General features: G+C 42.4%; 1 protein-coding gene and 1 pseudogene across 3 annotated transcripts in view; both read right to left on the reverse strand.

Moving 5' to 3' along the window:
* Window positions 1–14,061, reverse strand: part of LOC128572818 (zinc finger protein 724-like) — a 38,207-nt gene extending 24,146 nt beyond the window's left edge. For all 3 annotated transcript variants that reach the window (XR_008376257.1, XR_008376256.1, XM_053572930.1), the window contains exon 1: window positions 13,916–14,061. Coding sequence is in view for 1 of the 3 variants with exons in the window: in XM_053572930.1 (XP_053428905.1) it covers window positions 13,916–13,918 (3 nt within the window). In the remaining 2 variants the exon portion in view is untranslated. The remainder of the gene's footprint in view (window positions 1–13,915) is intronic.
* A 1,704-nt stretch (window positions 14,062–15,765) lies between these two features.
* On the reverse strand, window positions 15,766–17,751 carry LOC128572586 (single-strand selective monofunctional uracil DNA glycosylase-like; annotated as a pseudogene).
* Between the last annotated feature and the right edge of the window lie 5,716 nt (window positions 17,752–23,467).

A 23,467-nucleotide genomic window follows, 5' to 3' on the forward strand; every position in this document is an offset into this window, starting at 1 on the left:
TATAGAACACTCCACCCCAAAGACAAAGAATATACATTCTTCTCATCACCCCATGGAACATTCTCCAAAATTGATCATATCCTGGGACACAAAACAAATATCAACAGAATCAAAAGAATTGAAATTTTACCTTGTATCTTTTCAGACCATAAGGCACTAAAGGTGGAAGTCAACTCTAACAAAAATGCTCGACCCCACCCAAAGGCATGGAAATTAAACAATCTTCTGTTGAATAACAGATGGGTGCAGGAAGAAATAAAACAGGAAATCATTAACTTCCTTGAGCATAACAACAATGAAGACACAAGCTACCAAAACCTGTGGGATACTGCAAAAGCAGTTTTGAGAGGAAAATTCATCGCTTTAGATGCCTACATTCGAAAAACAGAAAGAGAGCACATCAACAATCTCACAAGAGATCTTATGGAATTGGAAAAAGAAGAACAATCTAAGCCCAAACTCAGTAGAAGAAAAGAAATCTCCAAAATCAAATCAGAGATCAATGAAATTGAAAACAAAAGAATCATTCAGAAAATTAATGAAACAAGGAGTTGGTTTTTTGAAAAAATTAATAAAATACATAAAACATTGGCCAGACTAACGAGGAATAGAAAAGTAAAATCTCTACTAACCTCAATCAGAAACGATAAAGGGGAAATAACAACAGATCCCACAGAGATACAAGAGATCATCTCTGAATACTACCAGAAACTCTATGCCCAGAAATTTGATAATGTGAAGGAAATGGATCAATATTTGGAATCACACCCTCTCACTACACTTAGCCAGGAAGAAATAGACCTCCTGAACAGACCAATTTCAAGCACTGAGATCAAAGAAACAATAAAAAATCTTCCAACCAAAAAATGCCCTGGTCCAGATGACTTCACTCCAGAATTCTATGAAACATTCAAGGAAGAGCTTATTCCTGGACTGCAGAAATTATTCCAAAAAATTGAGGAAGAAGGAATCTTCCCCAACACATTCTATGAGGCAAACATCACCCTGATACCAAAACCAGGAAAAGACCCAAACAAAGGAGAATTTCAGACTAATCTCACTCATGAATATAGATGCAAAAATTCTCAACAAAATCCTAGCCAATAGAATACAGCTTATCATCAAAAAAGTCATTCATCATGATCAAGTAGGCTTCATCCCAGGGATGCAAGGCTGGTTTAACATACGCAAGTCCATAAACGTTATCCACCATATTCACAGAGGCAAAAATAAAGATCACATGATCCTCTCAATAGATGCTGAAAAAGCATTTGATAAAATCCAGCATCCTTTTCTAATTAGAACACTGAAGAGTATAGGCATAGGTGGCACATTTCTAAAACTGATTGAAGCTATCTATGACAAAACCACAGCCAATATTTTACTGAATGGAGTAAAAGTCAAAGCTTTTCCTCTTAGAACTGGAACCAGACAAGGTTGTCCTCTGTCACCTTTACTATTCAACATAGTGCTGGAAGTTCTAGCCAATTCAAGACAAGGAAATAAAGGGAATCCAAATGGGAGCAGAGGAGGTAAAACTCTCCCTCTTTGCTGACGACATGATCTTATACTTAGAGAACCCCAAAGACTCAACCACAAGACTCCTAGAAGTCTTCAAAAAATACAGTAATGTTTCAGGATATAAAATCAATGTCCACAAGTCAGTAGCCTTTGTATACACCAATAACAGTCAAGATGAGAAGCTAATTAAGGACACAACTCCCTTCACCATAGTTTCAAAGAAAACGAAATACCTAGGAATATACCTAAAGAAGGAGGTGAAGGACCTCTGTAAAGAAAACTATGAAATCCTCAGAAAGGAAATAGCAGAGGATATTAACAAATGGAAGAACATACCATGCTCATGGATGGGAAGAATCAACATTGTTAAAATGTCTATACTTCCCAAAGCAATCTACCTATTCAATGCCATTCCTATCAAAGTACCTACATCGTACTTTCAAGATTTGGAAAAAATGATTCTGCGTTTTGTATGGAACCGGAAAAAACCCTGTATAGCTAAGTCAGTTCTTAGTAACAAAAATAAAGCTGGGGGCATCAGCATACCAGATTTTAGTCTGTACTACGAAGCCATAGTGCTCAAGACAGCATGGTACTGGCACAAAAACAGAGACATAGACACTTGGAATCCAATTGAACACCAAGAAATGAAACTAACTTCTTACAACCACTTAATCTTTGATAAACCAAACAAGAACTTACCTTTTGGGAAAGACTCCCTATTCAATAAATGGTGTTGGGAAAACTGGTTGTCTACATGTAAAAGACTGAAACTGGACCCACACCTTTCCCCACTCACAAAAATTGACTCAAGATGGATAAAGGACTTAAATTCAAGGCATGAAACAATAAAAATCCTCAAAGAAAGCATAGGAAAAACACTGGAAGATATTGGCCTGGGGAAAGACTTCATGAAGAAGACTGCCAGGGCAATTGCAACAACAACAAAAATAAACAAATGGGACTTCATTAAACTGAAAAGCTTCTGTACAGCTAAGGACACAATAACCAAAGCAAAGAGACAACCCACACAATGGGAAAGGATATTTGCATATTTTTAATCAGACAAAAGCTTGATAACCAGGATCTATAGAGAACTCAAATTAATCCACATGAAAAAAGCCAACAATCCCTTATATCAGTGTGCAAGAGACATGAATAGAACTTTCTCTAAAGACGACAGACGAATGGCTAACAAACACATGAAAAAATGTTCATCATCTCTATATATTAGAGAAATGCAAATCAAAACATCGCTGAGATATCATCTAACCCCAGTGAGAATGGCCCACATCACAAAATCTCAAAACTGCAGATGCTGGCGTGATTGTGGAGAGAAGGGAACACTTTTACACTGCTGGTGGGACTGCAAACTAGTACAACCTTTCTGGAAGGAAGTATGGAGAAACCTCAAAGCACTCAAGCTAGACCTCCCATTCGACCCTGCAATCCCATTACTGGGCATCTACCCAGAAGGAAAAAAATCCTTTTATCATAAGGACACTTGTACTAGACTGTTTCTTGCAGCTCAATTTACAATCGCCAAAATGTGGAAACAGCCTAAATGCCCACCAACCCAGGAATGGATTAACAAGCTGTGGTATATGTATACCATGGAATACTATTCAGCCATTAAAAAAATGGAGACTTTACATCCTTCGTATTAACCTGGATGGAAGTGGAAGACATTATTCTTAGTAAAGCATCACAAGAATGGAGAAGCATGAATCCTATGTACTCAATCTTGATATGAGGACAATTAATGACAATTAAGGATATGGGGGTGGGAAGCAGAAAGAGGGATGGGGGGAGGGAGGTGGGGCCTTAGTGTGTGTCACACTTTATTGGGGCAAGACATGATTGCAAGAGGGACTTTACCTAACAATTGTAATCAGTTTAACTGGCTTATTGTACCCTCAATGAATCCCCAACAATAAAAAAAAAAAAAAAAAAAATTTTGCAGGTTTTGAGTGAGTCTATGAAGTGGCTTGTTTAACAATTCCCCCTGTTGCTCAGGTGGAGAAAGCAAACACAGCACAGAGTCCCCTCTGGTCAACATTTTGTAACAACACAAATATCTCTGGTGCAAAGAAGACCACCAATCACAATCTTGATGCATGGCATAGTTTGCTGGCACTTTAAATTCTCCAAAGGTGAGAGAAGTCAGCCATGTCTAAGGACCTGGACTCAGAATTTGGACCTGCAGATTTGGGTCTGACACATCCAGGGGTTCAATCAGTGCCCTGTGTACATGCATGAGAATTACGGAAACAGAAAAATAGGAATGAGGACAGTCTCAGGTATACTCAATGCACATCTGTCACCGAGGTTGAGCTTCTGGCCTCAGAGTCTCTGGGACAGTTTTAGGTTTAAAGATACCAGGATAATTGAAAGACGAGAGACAGGTAATGGCTGATTGCTGCCCTATAAAAGTAGATTCTAAAACTCTACAGGTTATCTCCAATGTCACCATACATATTAAAAACTATAGCTAAAAATACCTTTACTAAATACTCATTACAAAATTTTACAAAGAGATGGCAATACATAGAGTATAGTTTGTAAATGTTTCATAAAATTTTGCTGTAAATAAAAGTACACGGAGTTACGATTTCCCTTTTTCCCTGTGTATGGCGACTGTAGGGGCAACTTTTGGGACACCATGTACTGTAACTGCTCAAGAAGGGACATTGGAAATTGGCAGAGACCATTGCAGCTTCGCTATTTGGGACAAAATGCACTTTGTTCTACAATTATGCATTGTGACTAGAAGGTTGAGATGGGCAGCACCCTCTGCAGTCAGTGGACATCACCTATTTTTTTTTTGAGAGACAAGAGTCTCACTTTGTCACCCTCAGTAGTATTGTGGCCTCATACCTTACAGTAACCTCAAACTCTTGGGCTCAAAGCGATTCCCTTCCCTCAGCCTCCCAAGTTCCTGGGACTATAGGTGCCCATCACAACAACTGACTATTTTTAGAGAGTGGGCCTTGCTCTGGCTGAGGCTGATCTTGAACCCGTGAGCTCAGGCAATCCACCTGGCTTGGCCCCCCAAAGTGTAGGATTACAGGCGTGAGCCACCGTGCCTGCCTCGGCATCATATATGTTTATGTCATATCTGGTAATTCTGGATGGTGAGTAAAAATGCTATATAATTAAAAACAGAGTCATTTCGAACTCTTGAAGAACCCACCATAATTGTAGACACAAAAAGAAATGTCGTATTAGACCAGAATGTGATGTTCATCTCAAACAACCAAAGAGATTGCAAAGATGAATTAAATCACCATAATTAGTCCTCAATAAGAAGAGCTGACAGCATCAACGGTTATATAGGGTATCCATAAAGTTTGTGTACAACTTAAAATAGTAATACCCAGGGTGACAGAGTGAGATTCTGTCTCACAAAGAAAAACTTAAAAAAAAAAAAGAAAAGAAAAGAAAAAGAAAAAAACAGAAAGAAAACATGTATAGGGCCAGGGGATAATGGTGAGAGAGATTGGAGTATGTAATTCAACCTGGGCAGGAGCTCTGATTACAAAAATTTCCCAGGCTCTGTGTTCTCAAGAGCAGCTCACTGCAAAAGACAAAACTTCCCATGATGACTTAGGTGATACTCCCTATTTTACCTATGACAAGGCCAGGCACATGCTCTGTAAATTCCCATTTCTTGCTCATAAACAATTACCTGAACAGTTCTTTCTTCATCAGAACAAAATACTTCTTCTTTAAATTTTGCTGAAGTTACTCTTCAGGACGCTGAAGAGGACGCTGACCTTTGGCCAATTCTAATTCTGATTTCAATATCTAGCCCCTCTTTATGCCCCTCCTAAGAACTGTCTGACTGCAGGATGAAACATCTCCTGACCTGGCAGATTATTTCTCCACCCTCCATTCTGCCTTCATCTCCCACATTCTTTCTACACTTGTGTGTTCCTCTCTGTCAAAAGCCCTTGTGTGTGATACTTGCAGATCTTGTATTTCATGCTTTACCCAAGCAATACTTCCTACAATAATGAAGAATTCATTTTTTTTGGACAATAAGATGGAATTTCAATTTTATTCTATTGGACAATGTCTAGAAACACCACTAGAACAATACCAATTACACCTCGGGAAGCGCGTATCATCACCTTCCACTTCCATCAATCACATCTGCTTGTGAGTCCCCAGCTTTCAGGGCTCTACACATCTGTCCCTATAAAGGGCTCTTCCATAGCTGCTGCGAACAGGCTGAAAACCTGAAGAATTCCTGGGCCCTCAATGATCATCTTGTGGAGCACCAAGATTGACCTTGTTTTAGACACTAGACTCAGACCTTTGGTTCCCAGTCAAGTTTGTTCACTTGTAGATGAGAAAATCAAGTATTTGAGAAATCCAACAAAATTCTGCAAACTCAGTGTAGATGTTTATATGATAGAAGGAAATTGTAAGACACTTTTCATTTTTTTGTTTGTTTTGTTTTTGTAGAGACAGAGTCTCACTTTATGGCCCTCGGTAGAGTGCTGTGGCATCACACAGCTCACAGCAACCTCCAGTTCTTGGGTTTAAGCAATTCTCTTGCATCAGCCTCTGGAGTAGCAGGGACTACAGGCACCCGCCACAATGCCCGGCTATTTTTTTGTTGCAGTTCAGCCGGGGCTGGGTTTGAACCCGCCACACTCGGTATATGGGGCCGGCGCCTTACTGATTGGGCCACAGGTACTGCGCACACTTTTCATTTCTTATGGCAACATAAAAAGTAAAACTACCTATCTTGTGAGACAAAACTGATGTCATTTAATTATTCCATGAAAACAAATCAGTTAGTAAACAATCATCTGATACTATCTCTGCAAGTTTACAAGTCCCCATACATAGCATTTAGCATTAAACTCCAACTTCCAAATAATATGAAACAGAACAAAGTTACCTACTGTCACAGATTCTCCAGTCTATGTAAGAGAGGAACTGATATTTGGGAATATTCACAATTCACCAATTGATCTACCACACTTTCACGTGGAAATGTATTCATTTATATGCAGCCATGAAGCAATCCAAACTTTGTCTTTTTCTTCTTGGTATCATTGCAAAGCTAAGCCCTGGGCTTCCATTTGAAATCACCCTCACACAATAATATACCTCAAAACCTTACTACTAAAGGGATCATGGTGAAACTTGCCCTGTCCCCTTAGGCTGATTCGCTGAAAAGATCAACTCACAGTTACAGTAGATTAGTAACAGAATGGTTTATTTCCAAATATTATGCCCCTGGGGGGAACCACAAGAATGATTTCCCAAAGTCTCAGTGATAGTCAGTAGCTTTTAAAGATGCCTTTTAGAAGGGAGGGGAAAGAGTGAGGGAAAGTATAGGTGCAGCATTTGGTTGCTAGGGGGAATGTGTGTTGATGGGTGGAAACAGACTCATTTGCAGATTAATCTGCGAGACAGGTTTTGAGCTCCAAATGACCTTAGGGCCAGGTCTATGTAATAAGGAGTACAGCAGCCCCTTTTCTGATTCTAAATCAGGTTACTCAGGTTTTAGAAAGGAAAAGCAAGTGCTTTCTCATCAAAAATGACCTTTTGGGGCGGCGCCTGTGGCTCAGTTGGTAAGGCGCCGGCCCCATATACCGAGGGTGGCGGGTTCAAACCCGGCCCCGGCCGAACTGCAACCAAAAAATAGCCGGGCGTTGTGGCGGGCGCCTGTAGTCCCAGCTACTTGGGAGGCTGAGGCAAGAGAATCGCTTAAGCCCAGGAGTTGGAGGTTGCTGTGAGCTGTGTGAGGCCACGGCACTCTACCGAGGGCCATAAAGTGAGACTCTGTCTCTACAAAAAAAAAAAAAAAAAAAAAAAAAAAAATGACCTTTTGACTGAAAATATTCTTTATACCAAGGACTCATATTTGGGGGTGAAATTTACTTAGCTCCTTCACTACACTCACTTGAAGAAAAAAAAAAACAATTTGTTTAATAAAATGGAATATATCTCTACATATTTAATTCCCTTTCCTGAACTCTGATTCTATCTTGCATTTTCAGGAAAATTTTCTTATTTTTTAAGTTCTATTGGTATATTGCCTTTTTTTTTTTTTTTTTCATGAGACAGAGCCTCAAGCTGTCACCCTGGGTAGAGTGCCAAGGCTATTTTTTGTTTGTAGTTGTCACTGTTGTCTGGCGAGTCCAGGCTGGATTTGAACTCACCAGCTCTGGCGTATGTGGCTGGCACCTTACCCACTTGAGTTACAGGCGCAGAGCCTGATATATTGCATTTTACACTTAATGAAAAATTGCAGCTGAAATAAAGAAACAAAGCTTTTCAAATACTGAAATGACTGAAAGCTTTTCAAATATTTCATGACGAAATACAGACATGCCTCATTCATGTAAGGTCACCCTATCTATCCCTTGAGCCATCCGTCCACATTCAGCCTGCTCACAGAATTGCTCAATGGCCATCCTCCCAGGAGAAACTGCACTCTAGCCTTCAATGCATATGAAGTGTGAGCTGTGTTGCAGGTTTTTTGTTTCCGGTTGAGACAGAGTCCCACTTTGTCATCTTTGGTAGAGTGCAGTGGTGTCATAGCTCACAGCAACCTCAAACTCTTGGGCTCAAGCAATTCTCTTGCCTCAGCCTCTCTAGTAGTTGGGACTACAGGTGCCCACCACAAGCCCAGCTATTTTTTGTTGTTGTTGTTGTTGTTGTTTAGCAGGCCTGGGCTGGTTCAAACCCACCAGCCCCAGAGGATGTGGCCGATGCCCTAACCATTGAGCTACAGACACCAAGCCTGTGTTGCAGGTTTTCAAACAACCTTGCTGGGGATTGGTAGCCTTATCTTTTGAGATAATTTTCCTCTGTTGAAATATCTGAGAATCCAAAAGGTAAAAATAATTTGTGCATTTTCCCCAAAATACTAGTACTTCATTGACTAACAATAATGTGTCCCAGAAATGAAAGCTGAGGCTGGTATAAAAAGTCCCAATGGCTTAGCTGTTTCCATGAAGGGTATACTAAGAGACTGCTCTCAAACTGAAAGGCATTCATATACTGTTATATAAAGAAATGACAAATAACAAAAATAATACATCTGTTTGACATGAGAAATAAAGAAAAAGAAAACAAATGATAATCTAAGTTGGACGGAATGTTAGCATTCGGAAAAAAGAGAAAGAAAATGAAAACTTAGGATTTTCCTATAATACCTTCTTATGCACAGAAGTTCTACATATGTTATGACAGGAGTTCCACAATGACCACACTGCCAAACAAGCCAAATTCACACAGCAGAGTTCCTTTATTGAAGAGACAGCAGGGGACTGGCTCACACTCAACACAGGGGTACAGAGAGCAGCCCCTAGTGCTTAAGGGTCAGGTTTTTAAGGCAGGTTTTGTAGGCAGCCATCCTGGTTGGCACATAGGCTGCCCAGGTGTATCCAGGTAGGTTAGCAAGCATAGTACAGAAGCAGAATTTTGCAGTTAGTCATACATCTTTATTTCAGTACTTTCCCCACCTGGTATTTCTATTTATTTATTTATTCATTCATTCATTTATTCTTTTTTTTTTTTTTTTTTTGAGGCAGAGTTTCACTATGTTGCCCTCAGTAGAGTGTCATGGCATCACAGCTCACAGCAACCTCAAACTCAAGCTAGGACTTACAGGTGCCCGCCACAATGCCTGGCTATTTTTGTTGTTGTTGTTGCAATTGTCATTGTTGCTTAGCTGGCCTAGGCCAGGTTAGAAATAGCCAGGCTGGGTGTATGTGGCTGACACCCTACCCAGTGAGCCTTGGGCACCGCCCCGCACCTACTATTTCTTAAAGGTCACTCTGGGGACAGTTGGTACCTCCCAGTCTGCTTATCAGGAGTTAGTCAACCAAGAAGTCAGTGAGTACTTTCCTATCTATCTTGGGAGTGAACCAGACTTACTCCATTTTGTTGAGGGCTTGCAGCCCAGAAATTTGCCAGCAGTTAACTGGTATTTTTCCACCTTCATTTAGGTCTAAAAACCTAGAAGAATTAGGATCAGGAAACAAGAGTGTACATTTAGACTCAGTGTGCCATACTTTTGGAAAATGTGGGGAAAATGCAAGTTTCCCTGTAGAGTGTTAAAATATACAAGAGGGAATTAGGCTGAAAGGTTTAGAGCTTTTAATTCCTAAGTGAGGAAACCAATATCCAACTCAAATTTATTTTTATAAATTAGTAACTGTAAGAATAGTTGGTCTTTATAGTGCAATAATACAAAAATTAGAGGGGAGGGGTGGGTGCAGTGGCTCACACCTGTAATCCAAGCACTTGGGATGCCAAAGTGGGTGGGCTGCCTGAGCTAAGGAGTTCAAGACCAGCCTGAGCAAGAGTGAGACCCTGTCATGAAAAAATAGCTGGGCATCATGGCCACCTCCTGTAATCCCAGCTACTTGGGAGGCTGAGGCAAGAGGATCGCTTGAACCCAAGAGTTTGAGGTGGCTGTGAGATAAGATGCCACGGCAATCTACCAAGGGTGAACAAGTGAGACTCTGTCTCAAAAAAAAGAAAATCAGAGAGGAGGTGAGAGAGAGAGATTGGTGTGCTCTCATCTACGGGGCATGACGAAAAGGTATATGGCACATCTCTTAGGTGAAGGGCACATCTACTAAGGGGAATTCACCACACAAACACAAACAATATAAGTTAATCATTTCTATCCTCATATTAATCTGAAATTTACAAAAAAAAGTGGAGATACAAAAATAAAAGGATAAGTATTTTTATTGTTTAAATATATATTTTGAAGCCAGTGTCTTGCTTCATTAACCCAGTCTAGAGTGCAGGAACATCATAGCTCACAGCAACCTCTAACTCCTGGAGTCAAGCAAATCTCCTGCCTCTGCATCCCAAGTAACTGGGACTACAGGCATCCAAAACAATGCCCAGCTATTTTTTTTTATTTTTTATTTTTTTGATTGTGGCAGTCATTGTTATTTGGTAGGCCCAGGCTGGATTTGAACCCACGAGGTCAGGTGTATGTGGCTGGGACCCTAGCCGCTTGAGCCACAGGCACTATTAAATCTTTTAGTAGGCACTATTAAAAATTTTAGAATAATGGGCTTGGAATAGCAATTCTAAAAGAAATCAATGGGTATTGTTTGAAAGAGAAGAAAAATAAATGACTTCTGCATCATTATTTGTCATTTTTATTAGAAATTTCAATCATCAGCCTGGCGCAGCTACTCATGCCTGTAATCCTAGCACTCTGGGAGACCAAGGGGAGTGCACTGCTTGAGCTCACAAATTGGAGAACAGCCCTAGAGGGACTGTTCTCTCTATGATTTCTCTCTATGATTTCCCCACATATGTAGTACATTAATACATTTGTATGCCTTTTCAGTTATTAATTTTCCATGTGTGAGATGGTATCCAGGAAATCCTCAAAGAATTAAGCAGAAGGTTTTACCTTGGCCTCTGCATTAGTGAGAGAGACTGCTATTGGAGGAAGAGGGTCTGGCTGCCTGTCACTGTTAGCCAGTATGCAGAGACAGGGAGAGGTTCTCAAACTTGCAAAGGCAAAACTCTGTCTCTATCAAAAACAGAAAAACTGAGGCAAGAGAATCACTTGAGCCCAAGAGTTGAAGGTTGCCGTGAGCTATGATGCCACTGCACTCTACCCAGGGCAACAGCTTGAGACTCTGTCTCAAAAAAATAAAATACAATAAAATAAAATAAAATTTTAATCATTATCGCTTGTTTCTTCAACATTTCCCATAATATATGAAGAACCACTACAGAAAAGAAATCATGATTTTCATCAGCATGTGCTGAGAGCTGTAAAAAGATTTCTGGTTTAATTGTTGTTTTTTTCTGGACTATGATTTCCAAAAAGCTTTCCATTTTCAAAAGCACTCATCATGCCTAAGCTACAATTTGTTTTTATAATTATTAATTTTTACAATTATTTCCAATAAATTAAACTCTTTTTTTTTTTGAGACAGAGCCTCAAGCTGTCGCTCTGGGTAGAGTGCGGTGGCATCACAGCTCACAGCAACCTCCAACTCTTGGGCTTAAGCGATTCTCTTGTCTCAGCCTCCCAAGTAGCTGGGAGTACAGGTGCCACCAGAATGCCCGGCTATTTTTTTTTTTTTTTAATTGTTGTTGCTGTAGTTATCATTGTTGTTTAGCAAGCTCGGGCTGGATTGGAACCCACCAGCTCTGGTATATGTGGCTGGCGCCCTAGCCACTTGAACTACAGTTGCCAAGCCTAAATTAAACTCTTTATCCTTTTAATAGTACCTAAGTTTATTTTTATTTGGGGGGGGAGACAGAGTGTCACTCTGTTGCTCTGGTTAGAGTGCCATGGACGTCATAGCTCCCAGCAATTTCAAACTCCTGGGATCAAGCAATTCTCCTCTCTTAGTCTCCCAAATAGCTGGGATTACAGGTGTCCTCCATGACCTCCCACTAATTTTTCTATTCTTAATGAAAGATGACCTCCCACTAATTTTTCTATTCTTAATGAGGTCTTCCTCTTGCTCAGGCTGGTCTCCAACTTCTGAGCCCAAGCTATCCACCCACCTCAGCCTCCCAGAGCGCTAGGATTACAGGTACTGTGGTAGAGACAGACACTCCCACAATCTTTTTTTAGCTATTTGTGAACTTAGAATGCCCTTGAAAATGCCTCCAAATGTATTGTTAATCACCGGACTTTGTGCAATGCCTAAACAACACAACATAACACTGAACCATTAACCACTAACCCCACTGAATGAGGTTTTTGGATATCAAAGTAAAAAGCTCAAATGTGTATGCAAAAAGTGAAATTTCAGCTGGGCATTGTGGCGGGCACCTGTAGTCCCAGCTGCTTGGGAGGCTGAGGCAAGAGAATCGCCTGGGCCCAGGAGTTGGAGGTTGCTGTGAGCTATGACGACAAAGTCACTCTACCCTGGGCCACAGCTTGAGACTCTGTCTCAAAAAATAAAAAAAAGAAAGAAAGAAAGAAAGAAAATAAAAATTAATAATTTTTTTTTTAAGTTAAGAAAAAATAGAAACAGTAAGTCAGTCAAACAGGCCAAACCAGAAATAGGGAATAAAGATAATAATCTTTAAAAAAACAGAGGACATAATCAGGCACTATACAGAACAAGCTAAAAGCATGTTTAATGGGTTTTTCTGATAATTTTTTTCATTAGTTATTTAAATTGTTATATATATTTAACTTGCCTACATGTTGTTAATCAGATAAGTATAATATATTTTTAGTATACTTTTGAAATTATTCCCCATATAAATTATTTAAATGTGCTACATAGACAAAACAAAGTTTAAAAAATTACTCTCACTGTTCTCTGGAATTGCTGGTCTTTCCGATAATAACGACCTTTCACGAACCATCTCCCTGTCTCCGTGTTTAATAATAACGACAGGCAACAGAGCCACTTTCCCTTCAGCAACACCCTGAGCCACCGAGCCCGGCCCTAAGTTTACATTTAACAGGAGAATGGAGGAACTGGGGGGCCCCAGGGACTACAGCCCCTCCCATGAACAAGCCCCACACACCCAACTGGGATTCTTCCTGAGGACTCTTCCATCGTCACCACCTGGGAGGGACGCAGGCTGCTACAGACACACAGTGAAAGGCCAGACGGACCCCAGTTTGCACTCTCCTTCCCCGCCTCCCCTTCAGCACCCCCTTCAGCACATAGGCCTTGCAGAAATGGGCTGTTAAACAAACAAATACGGCACAGACGGGATTAGCCCAGAGTTGCAGCAGACCCTAGTAAAACCGCATTTCAATCTTCCCCAACCCTGTAGAACCTTGCAAAAGCCTCACTTCACCTGAGGATTCCATTCCTCCCCCCCACCCCAACTGAAAGAAAGGCAAAAAAATTCCCTTCACGTGTCATGCGGGTGCCAAGAAATTTGAGGTGTTAAAACCCTTCTCGGTGGGCTAGTCCATAAAGGACCCCATACCTAATTTGAAGTCAGTGTGCTGGCGTTTTCTCCATAATTCCACTGAGTTGGGTACAACAGCAACTGAAAGTTTGTTTATGTGTAACAATTTCTGTTTAATAAGAGAATGCCCGGACTGGGGCCCCAACTGACTACAGCCCCTCCCAGGAACAAGCCCCACCCTCTCAATCGGGATTCTTCCCTGAGGACCCTTCCATTGTCCCCACGTGGGAGGGACTCACAGCAGCTCAGAGAGAGCTCTGGGCCAGGGTCCAAGTAACCACTCTAGGAAGGGGCGGAGCAACAGAGTCCCAGCTGCCGCCCCGCTCCACCCTTTGCTCACAGGAGTCTGAGGGCCAAGGGGTACCAGTGGCAATCATCAATCTGAAGACGTAAAACTGAAGTGAAATTGCCCAGTCCCCCCACAGCCACTTCCGGCTCCAACCACGCCCCTCCCCCTGGGTGTCTAGGACACCCAGACTCCTAGACTCACCATTTCCCAGCTTCAGGGATGCCCCAGTACCTGCAGGTCACAGGGTGAAAGGATGTTGCACAGACACCTGGATGCTCCTGAAGTAGCAACAGTTGAACAGGGAACCCCAGATCTGCGCCCAGCTCTAGAGACAGCCGGGCTCAAGATCCCAGGAATTGCCTCATTCCTTGCGGTTGTGCATCTCATTGGACAGTTCATATTGGAGCATCTCTGATTGGTTAATACCTCAGGCCCCACCTCTCTGTCCTTGAGTGACAGCACTGCCCTCGGAGAAAAGTCTGAATGAGGCCACAATGCTAACAGTTACTTTTTTGTTTGTTTTGTTTTGTTTAGGAGCTTTTTTTTTTTTTTTTTTTAGACAGTTTCAAGCTGTCGCCCTCGGTAGAGGGCGTAGTCACAGTTCACAGCAACCTCAAACTCCTGGGCTTAAGCGATTATTCTACCTCAGTCTCCCAGTAGCTGGGACTACAAGCGCCCGCCACAACACCTGGCTATTTCGTTGTTGCATTTGTCATTGTTGTTTAGCTGGCTCAGGCCGGGTTCGGACTCGCCAGCCTCGGTGTTTGCGGCTGGCGCCATAACCACTGTGTTACAGTCCATGAGCCTGTTTAGGAGCTTTTAATGCTTAAATAAAAAAACTTGCAGGCTATGTTTTTTCATGGTCACTGGTTCATGGTCCATCTCTGGCAGGGCAAGAATTTGTTACACACCCTGGCCACAGAGGGAAGCTCAAACTCTCCCTAGCAAAATCCTCAGAGTGCAGAGGGTCTCTCCTTGTAGTGCTGTGCAGTGACTCCCCAAACCAGAGGCAAGAATGCAAGAAGAGTCTGTAATGAGCAGCCGTGAGCCAGGCCCGTGCAAGGCGCTAGCCAGAGTTATCTCGGTTAATTCTCACATCTACCCCACTAGTAGGCATCCCCTACTTGTGTGGAGGAATCCTGAGGCTAACCAATTGTCCATCATAAAATTCATAAGTCCATCAAAGCTGGGATGAATATCCAGGTCTTCTCAGGGCAGGCGCAGTGGCTCACACCTGTAATTCTAGCACTTGGGAGGCCAAGGCGGTGGATTGCCTGAGCAAGAGCACGAGCAAGTCTCTCTAAAAAAAAAATAGCTGGGTTCTGTGGCGGGCACCTTTAGCCCCAGCTACTTCGGAGGCTGAGGTAAGCGAATGGCTTAAGCCCAAGATTTTGAGGTTGCTGTGAGCTATGACGCCTTGGCACTCTACTGAAGGCAATAAAGCAAGACTCTGTCTCAAAATGAAAAAAGAAAAGAAAAAGAAAAAGAAAATCCAGGCCTTCTGTCTTTCCCATTCCACAACACTGAATTCTCTGTCTGGTCCAGCCTTAGCTTCCCATAATTAGTTCCGTCTTAATATCATGTCCTATGCTTTTCCCTGACCATAGTGACAGAAGGGGTCAGCAGCAGGACGCTCTTCTGTAAGGATGGGTAAGGATCCTGGTAAGGTATTTCCTCTGAAACAGCAAATATGACCTTAGAAGTCACTGTTCAGGTCACTCTCCGCTGAATAGTTTCCCAAGGAAATGGTGAGGTAGAGCTGTCTGCAAGTGAGACAAAGCCCCCCTTCTGATTCTCTGTGGAGTGAGATACCACAAAGGGGCAATGCTCAAACGGTGGTGAAAAAAGCAGGGATCAGGAGGGCTAACTGGAGTAGTGTCAAAATTTCCAGGACAGGTTGCTAGACAGTCAACAGTTCAGAGAACATGTTTCCCAGCCCCCAGGAGGCCCAAGAAGACCATTTGGCTCTAGTCCAGGAGGTGTCTTGTCATCTGCTTGCCCAAGAATGACTTAGAACCTTGAACATGACCTATACCTGGCCCCAGGGGTTCTCATTTTGATAGTAAGGACAGCAGCCCCAACTCCTTTAGTCTCTCCTTAGCCTCCCAGCCCTTGTTGGCCTGTGGGTTACAGGGAGAGGGGTACAGCAGCCCCTCCACCTGGACTTCTGGCATTAACCTTGAGAGAAACCACCCTGCCCATTTCTCTGCCAGTCGCCCTACTCCCACCACCAGCCACACCCCCAGCAGCTGCACTTGCCAGCAAAGGACCACATCACAGATCCCAAGAAGCTGTTCTCACTGCTTGGCAGGCAGCTCCGCAAGGGTGAGGTTGCACACCCTGGGAGTCAGGAAGAGCAGTGGACACAGACTGTGGACAAAGCAGTGACAGAAGAAGACCTCGGGCTGTCCACAGAAGTTCTGAAAAAGCCCCAGAATCGGACACTGCTCACTTCTGACTGGACACTTCAGTCTCAGCACCGGTCATTTTGGGTACTCTTGGGGAGGAGTCAGCACAGGACCCATGATGCCCAACCAGTCCCGGACCCCAGTCTGGGCCAAGCCAAAAGGTCCCAGGTTCATCCCCAGGAAAAGCACTCGCTTGGGCCCTGGCAGTAGTGAGTCACATAGCTGCGATGTGGCTCCCACGCATACTCCACAGGATTGTAGATGATGCCCACTGGCTCTGAAAACTGCAGCTGGCTGAGCTCAGCGTTGAGCTGAAGTTCCTCCTCCAAGAGCCCTCAACCAAGCTTCAAGGGCAGGCCGAGGGCACCATCAAGGCCACTAGGTGGAGGTAGTGAGGTAGAGCAGTCTGCAAGTGAGACGACCTCCATGAGCTACTACTAGCTCCTACCACAGGTAGGAAAGCCTGGGACACAGCCATGCGTTGTCACCTGGTCCAGCTCCCCATCTTGCTTGTGCTAACAATTTCTTGACCACAGCGCTTTTTATGTTTTCCTTTTCCTTTTATCTATTAAGGGCAGGGACTGTGACTTTATTCATCTCCATATTCCAGGGCCACTGGAATATACTCCTGCTAAAGAGTACCTGTTTCACAAATTTCGACTAAAGGAATGAAAGTCTGTTCACTGAGTGTTCAGTTGTGCTAGGCTTGAGCACCTATTTTAAAAAAGAGTTAGGGGCTGCGCCTGTGGCTCAGGGAGTAGGGTGCCGGTCCCATATACCGAGGGTGGCGGGTTCAAACCTGGCCCCGGCTGAAGTGCAACAGAAAAATAGCCGGCGTTTTGGCGGGCGCCTGTAGTCCCAGCTACTGAGGAGGCTGAGGCAAGAGAATCGCCTAAGCCCAGGAGCTGGAGGTTGCTGTGAGCTGTGTGATGCCACGCCATTCTACCTAGGGTGATAAAGTGAGACTCTGTCTCTACAAAAAAAAAAAAAAAAGCAGGCTCGGCGCCTGTGGCTCAAGCTGCTAAGGCGCCAGCCACATACACCTGAGTTGGTGGGTTCGAATCCAGCCCCGGCCCACCAAACAACAATGATGGCTGCAACCAAAAAATATATATATATATAGCGGGAGTTGTGGTGGGCACCTGTAGTCCCAGCTACTTGGAAGGCGGAGGCAGGAGACTCGCTTGAGCCCAGGAGTTGGAAGTTGCTGTGAGCTGTGATGCCAGGGCGACAGCTTGAGGCTCTGTCTCAAAAAAAAATAAAAAGGAGTTGGACTCTGCTTTGAAGGCATTTTGAATGTACATCATGGAGTTTAGCTAAAAACATGTACAGAAATAACTTCAGTCACCTGATAGACAGATGAACAACATTGGGAGTTCTAAGCAAAGGCTATGGCAGTTCAGAGAAGGGTAAAATTAGATCTAGTCTCCAGTGAGGGGGTTGGCATTGCAGGAGGCTTCATGCCGGAAGTGGTGTTTAAGCTTCCAACTCACAGGCACAATGTAGGGTACACGGTGCACCTGCCGGGTGAAGGGCTCAGCTACAACATGGGCTTTACCTAACGTTCTCTGTGGCTCTTTTTACACATGGCTTCCTGCCTTCTCTGGGATGCAGCTCTGCCTGAGACATATTTGTACTTAGTCCTGGACACAAATTATAGCCTTTTATTAATTTTAACAATACATACGTATGTGTTCATATATACACACATGGTAAACACATGTTTTCCACTCATGGAAACAACATATTAAAAATTATATATATATATTTCCTTTTGGTGAAAATTTATATGCAGGGTGGACATAAAATTTGTGTACAATTTTAAATAGTTTACTATTTAAACTTAAAACTTCACCATTTAAATTTCAATTGTTTACTATTTAAATTTAAAATATTTTACTATTCAAATTGCACATGAACTTTACCTCCACCCTGTATTTATAATTAGCCTTTACATGATCCAAATTTGATGGGCAACATCCAAAGCATCATAATCAGGAGCCAGTGGAACATATGTCTCTTCTCTCCATCAGGCCTTTTCAGCAATGGTCCTGTGACCTTGGCCACACCAATGTCATAGAACATCTTCATAGCCTGTTTGATCTGGTGGTTATTGGCTTTGACAGCCACAGTGAACACGAGTGTGGTGTTTTCTTCTCTGTTCTTTATGGCAGACTTGGTGGTCAGGGAGAAGTGCATGATGGCATAGTGATCAAGCTTGTCTCCCCTGGGGCAGCTCTTCCTGGGGTATTTGGGCTTCCTTTGGAGTGGCCACAGTTTATTCAGCCACTGAAATGTGAATGATGTAGGAATATTCTTTTTTATGTGGCTGTGGTTGCCTTTTAGCACTGCTTTCTTGGCCTTCAATGCCTTTTCTTTGGATTTTGCTTTGGGAGGGACAGCAGCTTCCTTCTTCACCTTAGGCACCATCCTGTGGACACCAACAATTATTTTGAAGTTTGAGGGGTTTTTTTTGCAGTTTTTGGCTGGGGCCAAGTTTGAACCTGCCACCTCCGGTATATGGGGCCAACACCCTACTCCTTTGAGCCACAGGCACTGCCCAGTTTGGAATTTTTTTTTTAATTTTCCTGAACTCTGGTCTTTTGAGGGGCAGCCTGAGCTTTGAAAGGGAATGCAGTGCTCTAATTCAGTCTGTCCAAAAGAAATAAAATGAGAGACACGTGTGTTGCTTCAAATTTTCTAGGAGCCACATAAAAGATAAAGAAATAAGTTAAACTGATTGTTATTATTTAATGGACCTAATATGTCCAAAATATTATTGTTTTTATAACTGATCAATAAAAAGATACTAATTAATTACTTTATGTATCTTTAAAATTCATTCCATGTGTTAAGTGTAGAACACAGCTGTACTCAGAATAGCATATGGCCAGTTGCCCTCACATTGAAGTGTAGCTCTGAGGGCTCTCAGTCTACCCTCAGGGATGTAACTGGCCTGAACCACACTTTTTTGTTGTCACAAGCAAGGGAACATTCTACTCCATATCATCATCTCTGCTCAGGTCCAAGTGTGGGAGAGACAGTGCCTGAAGAGTGAGCAGATGGCTGAGAGCAAAAAGTGTCTACTGATAGATGCTTCACCCACTACTGGGTAGATGCCTATCTATCTTCCAGAAATCATATACTGAACAAGGGGGGCCCAAGAGGAAACCTTAATATTTTAGTTACATACCTCTCCAAATACACTACAAAGCATGGTAGTGTATCGTAATCACATACGACATGTGATTATCATGACTGGCAGAGGAGGTTGAGTGTGACATCTGGGTTTTTGAGACGTACCAGAAGTCAGATAAGTACATCCACAAACTCCAGGGATTACTGAACCTCACTAATTAATCTAAACTGCTGGGCCGTGAGGCTCCAAAAAAAGCACAGATGAGCACAGCACCAACTTCTCCTCCCACTGTGGACGGCACCAAGCAGCAGACACCTGGGGGCTGAGCTGGGTAACCAGGGCTGTGGAGCCAGGAGAAGTGGCAGGTAAAGGCTGGGCCGGCTCAGCACCTGGGCAGGACTCAGCACCTGGGTGTGGCCCTGGCAGATCATAGGGTTCCTTCCACTTTAATGTCTAGAAGACACACTGCTGTAACTCACAGATTGTTAGGAAAATACACTAGTGTCATGAAGGTAAGAATGGCATCTCTCAGTACCACTGACAGATACAATCTTGCACAAAGACTTTTAGTAACTTCACTGTCACACACAGAGGGACATTTAGACTGCTCTCTTTTCAATTCTAATGTCAAACTATCTGCTACTCATTTGCCTGCCATTGTCACACCTGGTGCAAACCTCAAAATTTACTATTACAATGTGCAGGAATAAAATTTGTAATGAAAAAGGGATAATGAGCAATATGTTACATAGTTTCATTTATTTATTTATTTTTATTGAGACAGTCTCACTTTGTCCCCCCCTATAGTGCACTCTGGTATCATAGCTCACAGCAACCTTCAACTCTTGGGCTCAAGATATTCTCTTACCTCAGCCTCCCTAGTAGCTGGAACTACAGGCACCCACCACAACACCGGCTATTTTTGTTTAGCAGGCCCAGGCTGGATCAAACCCATCATCCCCCGTGCTTGTGGCCAGGTGCCCTAACCACTGAGCTACGGATGCCCAGCCGAGTTCAATAATTATATTAAAATACTTTTTTCATTATTTAAGCATTATGATAGACATACACATACTTGCACAATAGTGGAAATATTCATATAATAAAACCCATCACAAGTACTACCAATCAAGATAATTCCAAAAGTTTTATCATCTTGCCTTTACTTGGAAAAACCAACTTCAGTCACCCTCATCACATGTTATAAAGTAAGTATAACACATCATGTTATTTAGTTTGTAGATATTACACTGACTATATCAATAATTTCATAAATTCTTATGAAAAATCCTGTTATACCTAACAAAAATAAATAATGTATTTTGTTTTTTTTATTGAGACAGACTTACTCTGTCACCCTGAGTAGAGTGTTGTGGTGTCATTGCTCATGGCAACGTCAAATTCTTGGCCTTGAGCTATCCATATATCTCAGCCTCCCTACTAAGTGTGACTATAGGTGTGCACCATTACCTATGACAAGTATTCCTATTTTTAGTAGAGACTGGGTCTCCCTATTGTGGGGTTGGGCTTGAAATTCTAAGCTCATGCAGTTCATCACCTTTACCCTCCCAGAGGTCTCAGATTACAAGCATAGGACATAGGCCAGCCTACATAATTACTTTATGTGAAATAAAAATAATTTTCTTAATTTTTGTGACTGAAATTCTACACTTCAACAACCATAGAATTGACATGATCCACCCATTGCACTCCATAAAAACAATATTTAGCATAGAAACTTCAAGTGACAAAATTGTAGATATTTATTGCAGATAAAAGTTCATAGACCATGACTATTTATAAAAATACTACAGGAGGCTCAGAGCCTGTAGCTCAGTGGCCAGGGCACTGGCCACTACACCAGGGCCAACAGGTTTGAATCCAGCCAGACCTGTCACAGAACAATGACAATTGCAGCCAAAAAATAGCCAGGCATTGTGGCGGCTGCCTGTAGTCCCAGCTACTTGGGAGGCTGAGGCAAGAGAATTGCTTAAGCCCAAGAGTTGAGGTTGCTGTGAGCTGTGACAGCAGAGTACTCTACGGAGGACAACATAGTGAGGCTCTGTCTCAAAAAAAAAAAAAAGAAAAGAAAATGAAAATAAAAATAAAAATACCATAGAAATACACAGATACTCCAAAGCACTTGATTCTGAAATCTACAAATATATAGAAGTGAAAGTAATGCATATAACAGGGCAATAATAATTTTGCTCAGTTTTCAGAGGAAGACTAAGAGAATACAATCTCTAGCTAAAATTGTAGCTCTACTAGACAGACAATTGATAGAAAATATAAAAAGGAGATCTCCCTTATGAAGTGACATCCCTTGAGAGAGAAGATCTTCAAATTTTAAAATGTTAGGAGGAAGCCGAGTACAATATTTTGGGAATTGATGGCCAGTGTCCCCTGACTGTGTAACAAAGAACACTTAGGTTGATAAAAAACAGAAGACAACACCTAATAGAGGACATAGAAATAAACAAAACATTTGAAGAAGACTGTCTTTTTATATAAATCAGAACTCATTAAATAATGTGCAAATAATTTTCTTTTTGTTTTTTGTTTGTTTGTTTTGGGGTTTTTTTGTGTTTTTTAATGTTTTTTTGTTGTTGTTTTTTGGGGGGTTTTATGTTTTTTATGTTTTGGTTTTTTTTTTTGTCACCCTAGATAGGGCGCTGTGGCGTCACAGCCCACAGCAACCTCCAGCTCTTGGGCTTAGGCGATTCTCTTGCCTCAGCCTCCAGAGTAGCTGGGATTACAGGCACCCGCCACAATGTCTGGCTATTTTATTGTTGCAGTTTCGCGGGGCGGGCCTTTTTTTTCGGTTGTAGTTGTCATTGTTTGGCTAGTCCGGCAGGATTCCAACTCCCCAGCTCCGATGTAGGTGGGTGACACCTGAGAAGCTTGAGCTACAGGCGGCACCTTGCCTTCTGTTCTTAAGACAGATATAGGAGAGGGAAACGGAAGCCCTGAATATCCAGGGAGAGCAGAGGAGTGGCTCTAATGTTATTAACATCAGTTTGTTTACTGTGACAGAGAGACAGCTCCCCAACAGCCACCCCAGCATCAGAAAGTAGACCTTGGACTGAGCTTGAGTTGTCCATCACTGACTCTTCCTCCCCTCTCTGGTTATCAAGACCTTAACAATCTGTTTTTTTTTGGTTGTAGTTGTCTTTGTTGTTTGGCAGGCCCCAGCTGTTTTAACCCGTCAGCTCTGGTGTATGTGGCTGGCACCCTAGCTGCTTGAGCTACAGGCGCTGAGCCAGAGACTCATTTTTGTAGAGCAAACATCACTTCACTTTTTGGAAGCCTTCTTGAAATACCAGCTTGTCATTCTTGGAAGCCCCCTCTGCTCATTTTGTTCCTCTTATGATGTCAAAGGATCTCCTGGTATCTACCCCGTCCTTCCTCAGCCCTACCTAACAGGACAAACACAACTTTAAGGCTTTGAGACATGATTTGACATTTGTAGAGAATTTTGTTCATATGAATTGTGATTAGAAAAGCATGAGAAGGGCAGAGCCTGTAGCTTAGTGGGTAGGGCGCCAGCCCTATATAACAAGAGTGGCAGGTTCAATCCCAGACCCGGCAGCAAAAACTGCAGTGACAACCACAACAAAATATAGCAGGGCATTTTGGCAGGCACCTGTAGTCCCAGCTACTGGGGAGGCTGAAGCCAAGAGAATCGCTTAAGCCCAAGAGTTGGAGGTTGCTGTGAGCTATGACAGCACAGCACTCTAGTGAGGAGGACAAAGTGAGAAGAAAAGAAAAGAAAATCCTACAGAGAAATATTTAAAGACATTGTCACATTCTTGACATATGTACAATTTCTCTATGTATTCTGTTATGTACTGAAATGTGTGAAATGCACTGAATCCTGGTTATAGGATTCAAAACTTTCTTCCCATTTGTTGGAGATTCCTCTGTTATAAATTGTTCATTTATACAATGGTTTGAGCAGAAGTTAAACATCTGTCAAGTTCTTCACATTTGTAGTTTCTCTTGAACATGAATTCTATTATGTACTGAAAACTGTCACTACTGGCATTAGGCTTTGCCACATCTTCATATTGTCACATCATTTCTCTGGGATGATTTCTCTTATGTTTACTAAGGGCTGAGGGACAAGTAGAAACTTTTGCCACATTATTCACATCTGTGGGATTTCTTTCCAATGTGAATTTTGTTATGTGTGGGAAGATTTGA

The sequence above is a fragment of the Nycticebus coucang genome, chromosome 20 (assembly GCF_027406575.1).
Source record: "Nycticebus coucang isolate mNycCou1 chromosome 20, mNycCou1.pri, whole genome shotgun sequence".
In the NCBI taxonomy this organism is placed as follows: domain Eukaryota; kingdom Metazoa; phylum Chordata; class Mammalia; order Primates; family Lorisidae; genus Nycticebus; species Nycticebus coucang.